At 40.3% G+C, this 13,774-nt stretch overlaps 1 protein-coding gene across 3 annotated transcripts in view; it reads right to left on the reverse strand.

The window, feature by feature from the left end:
* The window catches only part of STAT1 (signal transducer and activator of transcription 1), a 1,683,855-nt gene that overhangs the window by 461,794 nt on the left and 1,208,287 nt on the right, over window positions 1–13,774 (reverse strand). For all 3 annotated transcript variants that reach the window (XM_044075195.1, XM_044075193.1, XM_044075194.1), the window contains one exon: window positions 11,705–11,799. In XM_044075195.1, coding sequence (XP_043931130.1) covers window positions 11,705–11,799 — 95 coding nt within the window. The remainder of the gene's footprint in view (window positions 1–11,704; window positions 11,800–13,774) is intronic.

A 13,774-nucleotide genomic window follows, 5' to 3' on the forward strand; every position in this document is an offset into this window, starting at 1 on the left:
GAAAGATTTGAGACAATAACTCAAATTAACAAAGTAAGATCAAAATCAAATCAAGGCTCATAAAAATCCAAATCCTTTGCTGCACCCCAAAAATAAAAATCTCTTTTCTTCATATACTACACTTTGGTTTACTAGGTCTTCTATCTCCAATATCACATTCCAACTTGTTTGAGGGAAGTTGAGACCTGCTGTGGTTCAAAACAGAATATGCCAGGGCTGTTAGATGAAGAGAGTGAAGGACATTGAGTAGATGACCGTCCCTCTGAGACAAAAAGGTGTAAATTAAAGGTAAAGGCCATGGAGGCTTCCACCAGAAGAAAAATCAGTGGTGGCCACCAGTGTCGCGGCCAATCTGGTCTGGGCTAAATCATCGCTATGGCTTGTCTTGTCTGACTTTTAGGAGTAATTGGGGGAAGAGGGAGAGGGGAAAGGCATGGCTAATAAGATTGCAGAATGCAAAACTTTGCAGCAAAGATTTGTGGAGAAGTGTGATGAAATGTTTTGGCAAAACTTTGGCAGCATAGCTTTTTAGTGGAGAAGTTTAACAGATCTATGTCTGACTTCCCCATGACACTGTCAATTTTCAAACGCATGTTCAATTCAAGTTCACTGCGATGATAACCATCTTTCCTTTGCTAACACATGTGGCTGTTGTGATCTGTGTGCTGGCAGAAACCTTGCCTGAAGATTTAGCTTATGTGCTGAGCACAGTCTCCCACAAAATCACAGCATCACTGCATAGAGGATAGAAATAACAGTCCCTTGTTGTTTGTTGTACATTCTGATGACATTTGTGTGTGTTGTTCTACATCACCCCAACACCTGTGAAGGAAGAAGTAACTCCTTAATGTGAGCAAAGCTAACTAAGTAACCACCATTCCTATGTGTTTATGCAGCGCAGTGTGAGGCGCTTGTAGTTGCTCTAGTATCTACTTTCCATTCAGATGAGCTCCCTGTCCATGTTGGTGAGCTCATCTGATTATTCCAATGGAGGGCCGGGTCACAGAGAGTCTGGTTCGAGTCTGGTGCCCAGAGCCCACTGTGAAATTATTTTTGATGCATTTGGGAATGTCCACAGCTTTAATGACAGTGCACAACTCATCTGTTTGGTCTTGTCATACCAGTCCATTCGGACGCCATGGCTTTTGTAGGGAAGGCCTTTTGGGAAGCTTGGCCTATAACCCGCTATGAAGGGGTAGGGAAGAATTTGTATGACTGTCCTTGTAGAAGATATAGATGAAGGAAGCTGATGGAGATAAAGGGTTTGATTCTTTGGCAATGTCCTGTAACTGTGAGATATCACATGCTGTAGACATGAAAGAAGCCTTCTTGAGGATCCACTTTGGAGTCTTATTTCGTGACACAATTAGTCTAAGATTTGACCCAGGAGCACTCATATTACCAGCTGAACATACTCTAGATTCCTTTGAATAGCTTGTCCCAGATGAGCCAGAAGAGAGGGAAACTCGTGTTATTCTTTTAGCCTGAAGAAGAAGCTATGACTGAAAGGAGAACTTTGAATAATACTCTGGGTATACTTGATGCTGCTTGAATGCATAAGACTGGATGGGCCAGAATCTAGCCAAAGGACGAGAGGACCTGCAAAGAATTTTTGCCTAGGCACAACTGGGTAGGTACCCTTTAGAACTGTGTCTACCATCCTAAATGTTTTCTTTTTTGCAGTAATACCAAGTTCCCAACTAGAACGCTTAACCCTTGAAAATTAAACCGGCTGAAAAGAAGATAGATTGGGAAACCAGGGGTCTCCACGATCTTTCTCCTCTGCAAGAACAATGAATTTGGGGCAAGTGTTTCTTAATCACCTGGGAGCCTTGCTGAACTGCCCGCCGCTGGAGCTGCCCTGAAATTTACACAGTAACAGAGAAATTTGCTTGTGAGCCTCTTTTCTTTGTATATTTGGAGGTGGCAAGGTGTTCTTTGGAAAGAGAAATCTCTCTCATGATAAAAGTGTTGAATCTGTAATGATATCCAATACCCATCTGTTGAACAGAATGAGCTGCAACTTCCAAGAACAGGAGGCCCCCTAACTGAAGACTTGCACAGCTGAAGACAGCCCTGAAGGGGAAACTGTTTAAAGACACGAAGGACCTTCACCAGAAGAAAAGGCAGGTGATCAAACTTTCTACTCCTAAAGAACCTTTTGAGCTCTTTAGCTAGCTGGCACCAGAACTACCCTGTCTGCCCAATTAAGGGAAGGATAAGTCCACCAGGACACCACCATATTCTTAGTAACTGCTTCTGCTAAAAAACAACTGAGAGTTTAACTTCCTCATCTGATCCTGCAAACCTTCTCCATCCTTTTTCTTTCTGCTTGCTTTCTTTAAACAACCTGGCCTTAAATCCTAAAAGGCACATGTCGAAACAGTTTCTGTATCTCAGCTAGGCCTCCCAAATAAGCCAGGCTTCTCAAACCCTATTCAGCAAGGCTTTTCTCCTGCGTCTTCACGCTCATCGCCTACCCCACATTGCAGGGAATGCTTAACATCCTGTTCCACAACCTCATGCTAAATCCCAACTAACTGTACTATTTCTTCTAAATTCCCATGGACCTTCCCTGGATCTGTTGAAATTAGACCATTAAAGTTAAAAAACACCCTCTTTGAATTCCTTCAACCTCTCTTAAACAACAGAAAAAGAAGAAGCAACCACCTTTAATTTCTATCTTTCAACCTTGCTCTTTGATCCAGAAGGAACAGGATTTTAACAACAGAAGCCTTACAACTTTTAAACACCTGAGAACCCATTCTTCAGAAACCCCTAGGCACCTTAAGAGGTCTGCCCTGGGCATCAATAAAGATACTTATGAGCTTCAGGCACCCCAGGAGTAAAGCATGTGCTTTAAGGGAGGGAGGCAAAGAATCAGAGGTCTCATTCAGAACCAGGTTAATAGCCTCCCTGCATGCACAGGTCTCTTCTGAGAACAGGGGAGGGAGTGGTGGAATCTAACAAAGGAGGGAGAATCCTCTGGATCAGACTCCTCTTGGCCTCACACTCTAAAGAGGGACAAACCTCATGGAATTAAAGCCTCTCGAGAAACATCTATGGAAGAATCAAGGGAGTGAGGATTTCCTCTCAAGTCTCTCTCCTAAAGAGAAGAAGCTCAGAAGGAGAGCTCCAACCTGCGCTCTCAGCCAACCCTAACCCTGCTCCCAACACAACTCAAGCCTCATCATAGCGGCCCTCAATCTCTCTGCCTGCCTTTTGAATGCAACTCTCAAGTATACAATCCTCCCTCTCTGTTAGAAGTGGGGGTGATTAACCCCCCAGAGACTCTAGAACTCAAGACACCCCTGGAAGCTCGGGCCTAACCAATCTTTAGAAAGAGGCCTTGAAAAGCAACCCCCCACTGCCCTTCCTGGAGCCTCACTCCTGAAGAAGCCTCTTGTAACAGTAAAGCCTGCCTACCTCCCAAAGGAACTTGGGAGAGAACAGTACTCCACGAGCCATAATCAGGAGACGTTCCAGAACCGAGCTCTTCCAGTAAACTCCAACCAAAACTTGTCCTGAATCTGCTTTTCCAGCTAAGCGGGCGCCGCTCCTGCTTACGCTCTAAGTAATTTTAACGCTTCCCAAGGGCAACCTGTGCCAATCTAATAGGTCCTTTAATACATACCAACAAAATTAAATTTTAACAATCTACCACAGCGCCGCTCAGGCCCATGTTGAATTGAAATACAGAGCCAACAAGTAATCAACATGGCTATCGTTTCAATAAGAAATTCGAGAGGTCTGAGCTTCTGACTATCGTTAAAATACGCCACAGGTTTAACAACTTTATTCTAACACACTGATAGCCGATCCCTCGCAGGTCTGAAACTCCTAATATTTCTAAATTTCAGAACTTTTTCTGACATCCCCCATTACTTGAGGGAAGAAAAACGCCTGGCAAAAGAACACTCACCTTTTTGTTCCCCAAAACTTTAACAAAGTCAACTAAAGTCCATTCTTTCCACTTTTTCTTGTGCAGCCATATTTCACAAATGTGATTGATGCTTTGTAATCTCACATTTACTCACTAACTTCCATGTTGCTGGCCTTCTTCATATTTATCTCCATTTCCCAACTCCAAACTCGAGTTCAACCCCAAGGTACTACCAATTCTTATAGTCTCGGTCTTTCAAGCATTTTCCTTTGAAACAGTGGAAAAGATGTCACTGGCAAAGGCACTCTGTGTGCTTTACTATCATAAAAATGAGAAGCAGAGTCCCCTGCTCTTTGATGTCTCACTTTTAGTTGGACTCACTTTTGTATTTTTTCAGTAGCCTGTTCTGCATGAAAAAAAATGACTTTGATCTTCCAGTAAAAATATTCTGAAGACAGCTGGATACAACAGCTTGAATCTCACACCTACCTTTCGACATTTTCTGACTGACAGAAAAAATATGTTTCTCTTCTGCCTGGTGTGCAGTGAATAACCACTTTCCACATTCTACTGTCTCCACCTTTTAATACTTTGCCATTTTGCCACAGTTTTGTCAAAACAAACTCTTTCTCCTGGTAGGATTGCATTGTTACTAATACAGGTCTTGGCTGCTCTCTTGTGGCCATGTTTGGAGCACACACGTGATGTGCCCCTTCAATTAACAGATCTTGCTGTGTAATACCAGTCCAGTTGTTTATTTGTGCACTTCATAACATTAAAACAGTCTGCTCCTTCTAGTTTCTCTGGTACAGTAGAAAATCTCAGATTTCCCCTACATCAGTGATGGCGAACCTATGACATCATGCCAAAGGTAACAAGCCACGACATTTTGGGTGATACACCAGTATTCACCAACACCAGAGTTACCAAACAAACTGCTTTTCCATTTGTTGCTTGTGTGAAGTGCATTAACTTATTTTGTGCCAGGAGCCACTTGACCCCTAAAGAGCAAACCGCCAGTTCCGTGAATGGCTGATTCAGTGATTTTTTTTCCTACGGGAAAAAATCACAGATCCTGTCAGAAACGAAACATCACTACAAATACATAAAAGTGGGGGCTTCGTCCCCACACCTCCTAACTACATATACCAACTCCAAGATCGTACTCCAGTGGGGAAAGGGACAAATTCATGCTGATGGCCAAGTGATTTTTTTCCCTGGGGAAAAAAAAAATCACTGAATCAGTCGTTCACGGAACTGGAACTGGCGGTTCATTCTTTACAGGTCAATGAAGAGGTATTCGTTGTATTGCCTCTTCAATAAGATAATATAGACCCCTGCTGCAGATGTAAGAAAGTTCTTACCCTCAAAGACTATTTCAGTATACTTTCTCAATATAGTCTGCAAAGGGCAGTTCTGGCACTGTTTTTTCTTCATGGTTACACTTCTGCAAAGGACAAGTTGCCTGCATTTCTAGGAGTTTGCTGTTTTACATTCCTCTCAACTATCTCTCTTAATTCCTTCTTAAGCTGGCAACTTTTTTAAACTTAATAATGACAATAATTAGATTTATAGACAAATTTTACCTCAGAAAATGTATATTAAGTCACATTCATTTTTTTGTCAGTGTCTCAAATTAATAGTACTACTAGTTTAAAACTGTCCATGTCTCATTTCTAGATTTGTCCCTGATTTTGTTGAGATTTATCCCTGATGTATTGAGAGCCATGCTGTTTTATTTATTTACTTAATTTAATATATATTTTTTTGTTTGGGGGGGGGGGGGTGACACGCAAGCAGAGTCAAGTTAGGCATTTTCTGAATTTTTGACAAGTCGAACCCAAAAGGTTTGGCATCACTGCCCTACATGCTCTGACCTCTAATTCTCCCATTTTGAAACATCTCTTCTTGAGCTTCTTCCATTTTTTCCAGCCTTTTGTTATTTGAGTTCATATACTCCTTCAAAGTTTTGTTTATTTTAATCAGGTCTGAGCACATTTGACTTATTTTTCCTCTAGATTACTGGAAACCATGTCTTGCATCAAAGATACAGCTTGAACTGCTTTTTGTGCAATAGCTGTAGGATTCCCAGTCAATGTTTTCTCTTCACCTTTTCTAATTAAGTTTCTTTTAGGCTCTCTTAGTTTCTTCTTTGTTGGCATCCAGACAGTGTACTAACTAGCCAGTAACTGAATTCAGTAGAAGTGGCAGAGCTCTTGGCCCTTGTCTTTCAGTTTCTTTTTTAACGCTGGGAGAGCTGAACTTATGCTGACCAGTCGCAGCCAACTTCAAACCACTGGACCCAATCAATCATTGACAAAGAGGAGGCACCAATGACAACCCACATCACATGACAGACAGTAAGAAACAAATTAATTTTTTCCTCACTACCACACAGTTGGTGACTACTGGTTAGCACTGCAGTGCAAGTTGACAGCAAAATTACATGCACCTGGCCTGCTCCTATTTGCATAAGGATTGGAAATATATGCTAACTTCGGACCTTGGCATGAAAAATTAATTTATAGAAAAAGATAATCTGCCTTTAAGAAAAATGCCTTAGGGCTCACAATAGGTAAGCTTGAAGCTCTTTAACAACAAGATAATCACCAAGAAAATAGCTACCTATGGGGTTATGTGGGCTGACATAGGACAACTGTGCTGTAAATCTTAGAGGCAGGCTAGAATCTGTGGACCACGGTCCTTCTACCAATGAGACAGGTTCTTTTACTTCAACCAAAAATTATTTCTAGTACAAAGTATTTTAATTTCTTCAAAGACATATAAATACTCAGCTAAAAACTATCCTCTAAATCACGTCAAGTCAATCTTACATTAACACTGGAATATAATGACATCTCTTACATGAAGCAAGTGATATGCTAAATCTTTAGGTGAAAAAAACACATCTGTCTGGACGAAAACTTGTCTGCCAGGATCACCAAGATTTTTCTTTTGCTGCCTTTTACACAACCCTTTGAACTAAAACAACATGGGGGGGGGGGACACAAAATCTTAACTGGGTGTTGTGGGACATGATCCAAAACTATGGTAACTGAGCCTCCTCCGGAGGGTGAACAGATCCTTGTGTAGTTATTCCAAAGCAGTACTCAGATCCTGAAGACTTGTGAAAGAAGTTGCAACTCATGATCTACCGAAATTCTCAGGTTAGACTACTAGAAGATTTATTTATTTACTTGAATTTGATAACTTGGCAGGCCACTGATTTACACGTACCATTTTTCAGAATCAGCGTGGGAGCACCATCTGGTTAAATGGATTGCTCAGAACTGCACAGTAATCAAACCCTGGATTACACTAAGTACTAGGCAGATGTTTGGCATGTAACTGGAGATGTTCCCCTTTGGTCGCTAGAGATGAGAGTTGGGTTGACTAATGACAGAGCATCGTACTGCAAACCAGTGAATCTATGTCCTAACCTCTACAACTTGTTCCAGGGCAAGTTTGCTTATAAGCAACTTGGCTAGTGAGGTCAGCTCTTCTACCATTGTGGTAATATGTCTGTTTTGAGTCCCACCCTCAAAGACATTCAGATACTACACTCTACTCGGAAAGTGAAATAGAAACCTGAGGAGAAAACACTGTATCTGTCCCTTCACATTCTCCTACAGATTTCACTTCTTGAACCTCTTCAGAGAAAGAGGAATCCCTTTTTCTTTTACCAGAAACCACCTTACAAGAAGGATCAAGAACCTGCACAAGACCTTGAGCCAAGCCCAACAGATTACTCATGTTCAGAGTAAATGATACAGGATAAGTTAAATGTTAAGTTTTCTTTTTGACAGGAAAGTTAGGGAAAACAGATCCAGCATTGTCAGAAAAAGATTCTCCAGGGATGTGCACAACACTGTGGCTAAACAGGGGTACATCCCCTGCCCCCTCTGCCTTGACTGACAACAGTGGCTCTTCCTTGCCCAATGAGGGGGCACCAATAGCTGTATGCCCCCTTGTTTATGGCAGCTGTATGCATAACACCAGAGTGATCCAAAGAAAAAGATGAGTGCTCTGAGGAGCAAGCTTTGGCCACAGCAGTCACCCACCTGTGGCTGAGGCAAATTACCAGCCTACTGTAGCAAAAAAGTAACTTTTTTTCCCACATAAAACACAGTAAAAAGCACATTAAACATTTCCTCAAACTTCCCCTGAAGTAAACTCAACACAGTTTATCCACAAAAAATATTTTTAAACAACTTTTAGCAACTTTTTTCCACAAAAGTGTTCTCCTGTTTAAAAGTACATAAAAGTCACAAGACAGTCAAGGAAAATACATTTTCTTAGCTTAAAAGTACCTGTTTCTCACAAAAAGTTAGCTAAAACAAGTATGTGGATTTTTTTTCCCTGAATGGAACTTATCTGCCCAGCAATGGAACAGAATTAGCTGACTGCTGAGTCTTGAAAGCCAGAGGAGAGCTCTTCTTAGAAGCAAGAAAGCTCTTTAGGAATTGGCACCCAAACCTGTCTTTTTAGTCAGCTCATCTCAAGCTGACTAATAGTCTGGGCATATGGAAGGTGCCCTGAAGCTTTGGAAGCTGGACAGCAGCTGTTATAATCTATGGAAGATATAACCTGTACAGCTTAGACCACTGCAGCAGTGATCAATTTGAAAAATATCACAGTTTGCAGCCCATATAGAAAGAACTGATTTAAAGTAAGTTTTACTTACTTACTTGCTCTCAAAGAACTTCTGAAATAATTAACAGACTACTGCTAAAAAGACCATTCAGCTGATGGTGCTCTGCCACTGCTCGAAGGGGTTACAAACTCTCCATGCAGCCTAGATGTGCACTCAGTTCTATCATAGCAAGAAATAAGCATCTCAAAGCAGCCAAAGGAAGCTTGTGGGGTAGGTCATATGACTGTTGGAAAATTTCTAATGTAGCTGGGTGTCTGCTTGACAAGAGAATACACACATGTAATAATGCATCCAACAGACAGACAGGAGTGGGAATTTAACAACCCATTATACTACTGATTTTACGACAACACAATAGTTTATTGACACTGATCTCAAGTCCAATTTAGGACTTCAATTAGCAGAGTTATGATCATAACAAATATGGGATAAACTACACTATTTTAGTCATAGGCTTGGTTTATAGGTTATTAGTAATCTTACAAAGAAGACCACAGACAGGCTCAGACACATCACCCAGTACTTATAGGAGACTAACATGTCCCCTAATAAGTAGATTTTCCTCACATATCCCAGCTGAAAATTTACAACCACCCATACAGTCTTCTAGACTGCTTTTAAAGTATGCTAGGGAAGGACTCTGCTTGATACGCATGGGCAGCCTATTCCACAAATGGGGAACACACAATTGGTTAAGTATCTGCTGTGCCACTTAGTGATGCTGATGTTGTAGTACAAGTTTATGTCTCCAGTTCTGTTAAAATGAAGGAATTCAAAGAGTGCAGGGCCATACATAGCACAGAAGGCTACGCACAAATCACCCCTCAGGAATCTGCATTACACTGAGTAGAGGGACAGGACTTTCAATCAATCAGAGTAGGCAAGGGTACTGAGATCTCTGATCTTTTTTGTTGAGGAAACCTTAAGGTCTCTTGAGTTGGTTTAGATGCTAAGTGGGGTACATATAAAAGGAGTACTGCATTTAATGATGTGCCTAATAAGGCAGGAATAAAGTGGGCCAATAACTTTCCTTAACTACTCTGATAGATATCTGGTAGCACGTATACATGCTTCTGCATGTCTAGATATAAATTTGACTTCTAATATGGAAGGCTGATCAGGCTATAAAATTACTATTTTTTGTGAAGTGTCAACAAAGCTCAGAAGCTAAGAAATATCTTGTCTGATCAGTAAGATAAAAACTTCCAGTGGTCTACTGTCACTATGAAGTATTTTTATGGTTAACAATCTTCACTCTAATGTCCAGGCATACGTGACTGGAGTGCATTATATAGACATAAGGTGCCAATATTCTATTTAAAAAAAGCATATTCAATATTTTCTTCCCCACCAATCAGGAAAACCTTATTGATTCAATGGTAATACTATGATTCAGTGATAATACTATGAGCAGATTAAATCTCATGAAACTTCTTCAATATCTGACAAATTTTCCACAATTCATTAAACTGCTTAAACTAATTTAACATTATGAGATTTTTATCTAGTCTTTTATCCCACTTACAACAACTGATATTTGCAGCAGTCCAAGGCTTTCGGTCTCATGCAGCAATGTCAGAATACATACACATAAGGCCTATTATTTCTAACTGCACTCACCATTCAAATTTATCAATGGCCGCGGTGGTGCAGTGGTTAGCATTGTCGCCTCAGAGCAAGAGGTTCTCCCGTTCGATTCTCGGCTGGAGTGCCTTCTGTGTGGAGTCTGCATGTCCTCCCTGTGGTCGAGTGACGTTTCAAGACATGGAGGTAGGTGCGTGCATGAATGGGCGTGCCTTCTTTGAAGGTTGGGCGTTGGGCTGGCAACTCGGCACCGTAAAAATCCACTGCCAATCATTAGCGGACCGGAGTTCCGCTGTGGCGACCCCTAACTGGGAAAAGCCGAAAGACATTACTTACTCACTGTTCGAATATATATATTAGTATATGGACGTGTCACTGTCCCTAAAATAAAACATCAGTTTTGTTCTAGGTGGAAAAAATCTGGCATACAATGAAATGACATCCCTGCTGCAGAGTGCACTGAAATACCACAAGAATAAGTTTTTTTTTTATGAGTTACTAACTAGAATTAGGCTACAGAATACTGCAGGCACACATCTTACTGTGACTTCAGACTCCATGTACATGCACGTTACCAAGTCTTTGGAGCACTTCTTTAGCAGCATTTTACTGCACTGTAATATGAGGACACAGCCAACATTATAGTTGGCGTAGTATTAGGCCATTCTTTATCATGGCATTGCTCTAGGCTGGAGTTGGAAAATAACCTTTAGTTACTGGAAAATGGTATGCAGTCAGGGAAAGGGGAGAAGCTTTCTTTCTGCCAATGTATAATGGGTCGAATTTTGCGAGTGCTTTTATGGAAACTGGAAGCAGCTACACGCAAACATGTGAGTAGAGTGTTGGTGACAACAGGAAATGGATGATAAAACCATGTATGCTCCAATTTGATATATATATATATATATATATATATATATATATATATATATATATATATATATATATATATATATATACACACACACACACACACACACACATATATATATATATATATATATATACACACACACACACACACACACACACACACACACACACATATATATATATATATATATATATATATATATATATACACACACACACACACACACACACACACACACATATATATATATATATGTATATATATGTACATGTACATACACACAAACATATAAATATACATATACACCCAGGGTGATGAAGTAAAAAGGATTCAGTGGCCCAAGTACCTTATGTGAGGCTATCCAAATTTTTGTATACAATTGTGTGCTGTATGAAGAGAATCCTAAATCAAGGGTTAAAGTTTGCTGACTAATAAGCATGGCAAATGACTGGCCTCAGTATTTGTAAGTCAGTAATAATTCTGAATGCCTTTTCAAAATGTGTGGAAGTCAGGACACAGAAAGTAGTAGCAGATCCCACATTACAAAGAACTTAAACTAAGCACACAAACTGAAGAAAAGTGGTCACTAAATGAGCAAAATGTGCCTAATCTGGACTGTTACAAGCACAGCAGAAAGCTGGATATGCATAAAAAAGGCTGAGCCACTAAACTGCCTTCCATCAAGAAAAAAAAAAAGGAAGGTTCTTACCCATCATTCCACAGTGACAAAAGATACTTTTTAATCAGCTCCAAAATACCCTCGATCCACAACCAGAAGGAAAAGCTCTTATCATTTAAATTCTCCTGAAATACAAATAAACAAATTAACATCCTGTAGCTTGTAAAAGTACTCATCTTTTTCAAAGAAAATGCTATTCTCTCAGCACAACTGATATAATTTTTAATCACTTTCACCACTAATACAATCTGAAAATGCTGAGGCCAGAAACACTTTCAGAAAACAAAAATGGTGTCAGACTTGTAATAGTACTTATGTTCACTACTTGCTGCATCCTATAAGACTCGCATAAAACCATTAAAATGGGATATTGTTACCTGTGTTATGTACTGTTTAAATGCTATCTTTTAATTTAAAGGAATAGGAAAACAAGAAAACAAAATAAAAAGAATAAAAGCTGGCACAAATTTAAATCCCAAGGATCTGCCTATCAAGTGATTCAATGTCACTATGTCTGAAAACAACAAAATACTCTTACTACCCATAATTAGAAATTGCTTAGTGCACCTGTTGTAGAATTACGTCTAGCTCTCTATTCTAACTCTGAGACCAACAATTCCAAGTCCTAACATTAACAAGAAAAATAAATAAATAAAACACACACACACACACACACACACACACACCTGCAAGAGAACAGTGAACGTTGTTTTGGGTGTTACATCTGTAATGGTTTGCTGTGATGTAGTAATGCCTGTTGTAATGCTTCTTGTGATGTTTTGAATATCGAGTCAGGAGAAATGAAATTTTGTTCAGTTTGCACTGTTGTGTGACGTCTTAATGACAAAAACGTTTACTTTGACTAGTCTCCTTTAAAGTTGTTTATTGCCTTTTAGATCACCTTACCTTGGAGAAAAGGGAATACTTCAAGATACCACAATCTGGAACTCGTACTTATGAATTTCAGAATGCAAGTCTGTTACCAATATGCACTCTACTTATAGGTTCATAGGTATTTACTAGGCTAACGACCACAAGGGACTTTTTAAGCCTATCCATACATCCCAAATCTCTGATGAGTTCTGATAACCCTTGATAAGTGTGAGCATGGGCTTGGGAGATGAACCATTTAAAGGTTACCTATCTGCATCAGAGACACAGGTGCCAAACCAGGGATGAATTTCCAGTTTACCATCCAATTGTCCAAGTTGCACTTGAATTGGATTAGGGAGGAACTCTGCTTCACACAGATGGGGAGCCTGTTCCATAGATGGGGTACTCCCTGGGATACATACCTATCTCTCTAGCAAGCCCTATTTGTATCACAGGCAAGATTTAAGTCTTTAGAACTGGTAATTCTGGTACTGTTTGTTTTGTGGATATGCAGGAGGTCCACCAGAGTGGGGTCTGACAATGCCCTGTATGCCAGGCATAGATCTCACCTCAAAAGCCTGTAGGAGACAGAATACAGGGATAGGGCTTTGAGGCAGTCTGCATAGGACATATTACTTATGCCCTGTATTCTTTTAGTGTGGAACCTATGTGGGTGTTCCAGTTGTTGGATATGCTTGGGTAGGTACATACCAAAGGGGGCATTGTACTCAGTCATAGGTCTCATGAATGCCAAATACAGTGGAACAATGACTTCCTTGGACTTAGATGCCATACCTTTGTTTATAAGTTGCACAACACAGAATGATTTCCTCAGAACTGTAGACACAGTGATGAACAAAGGCTACATTACTATCTATGTGTGTCCCTAAGTCCCTGACTACTGTGTCAACTCTAAGGGGTGTGTTGTCAATATGATAGTTACTGGAGATGGATGACTTCCCAAAGGATACTTGCATTTCTTGGCATTTCGTTTTAGTCAATGACTATGACACCAGTTGTTTGTCTGAGTCAGCCCCTCCTGGAGAACATTTGTGTCAGTGTGAGATTCAATGACAGCTCCTAACCTGCAATCATCTGCAAATTTAGTCAGCCAGAGACCACTGACATTGGCCTTTATTTCTGAGAAGTCAATGGCAAAAAGGAGCAGTCCAAGGACTGAAGCCTGAGGGACTACACTTGTGACTGGCCTTTTTGTAGAGGCGGACT

Source organism: Protopterus annectens, chromosome 6.part0 (assembly GCF_019279795.1).
Source record: "Protopterus annectens isolate FY-2018-M chromosome 6.part0, PAN1.0, whole genome shotgun sequence".
In the NCBI taxonomy this organism is placed as follows: Eukaryota; Metazoa; Chordata; order Ceratodontiformes; family Protopteridae; genus Protopterus; species Protopterus annectens.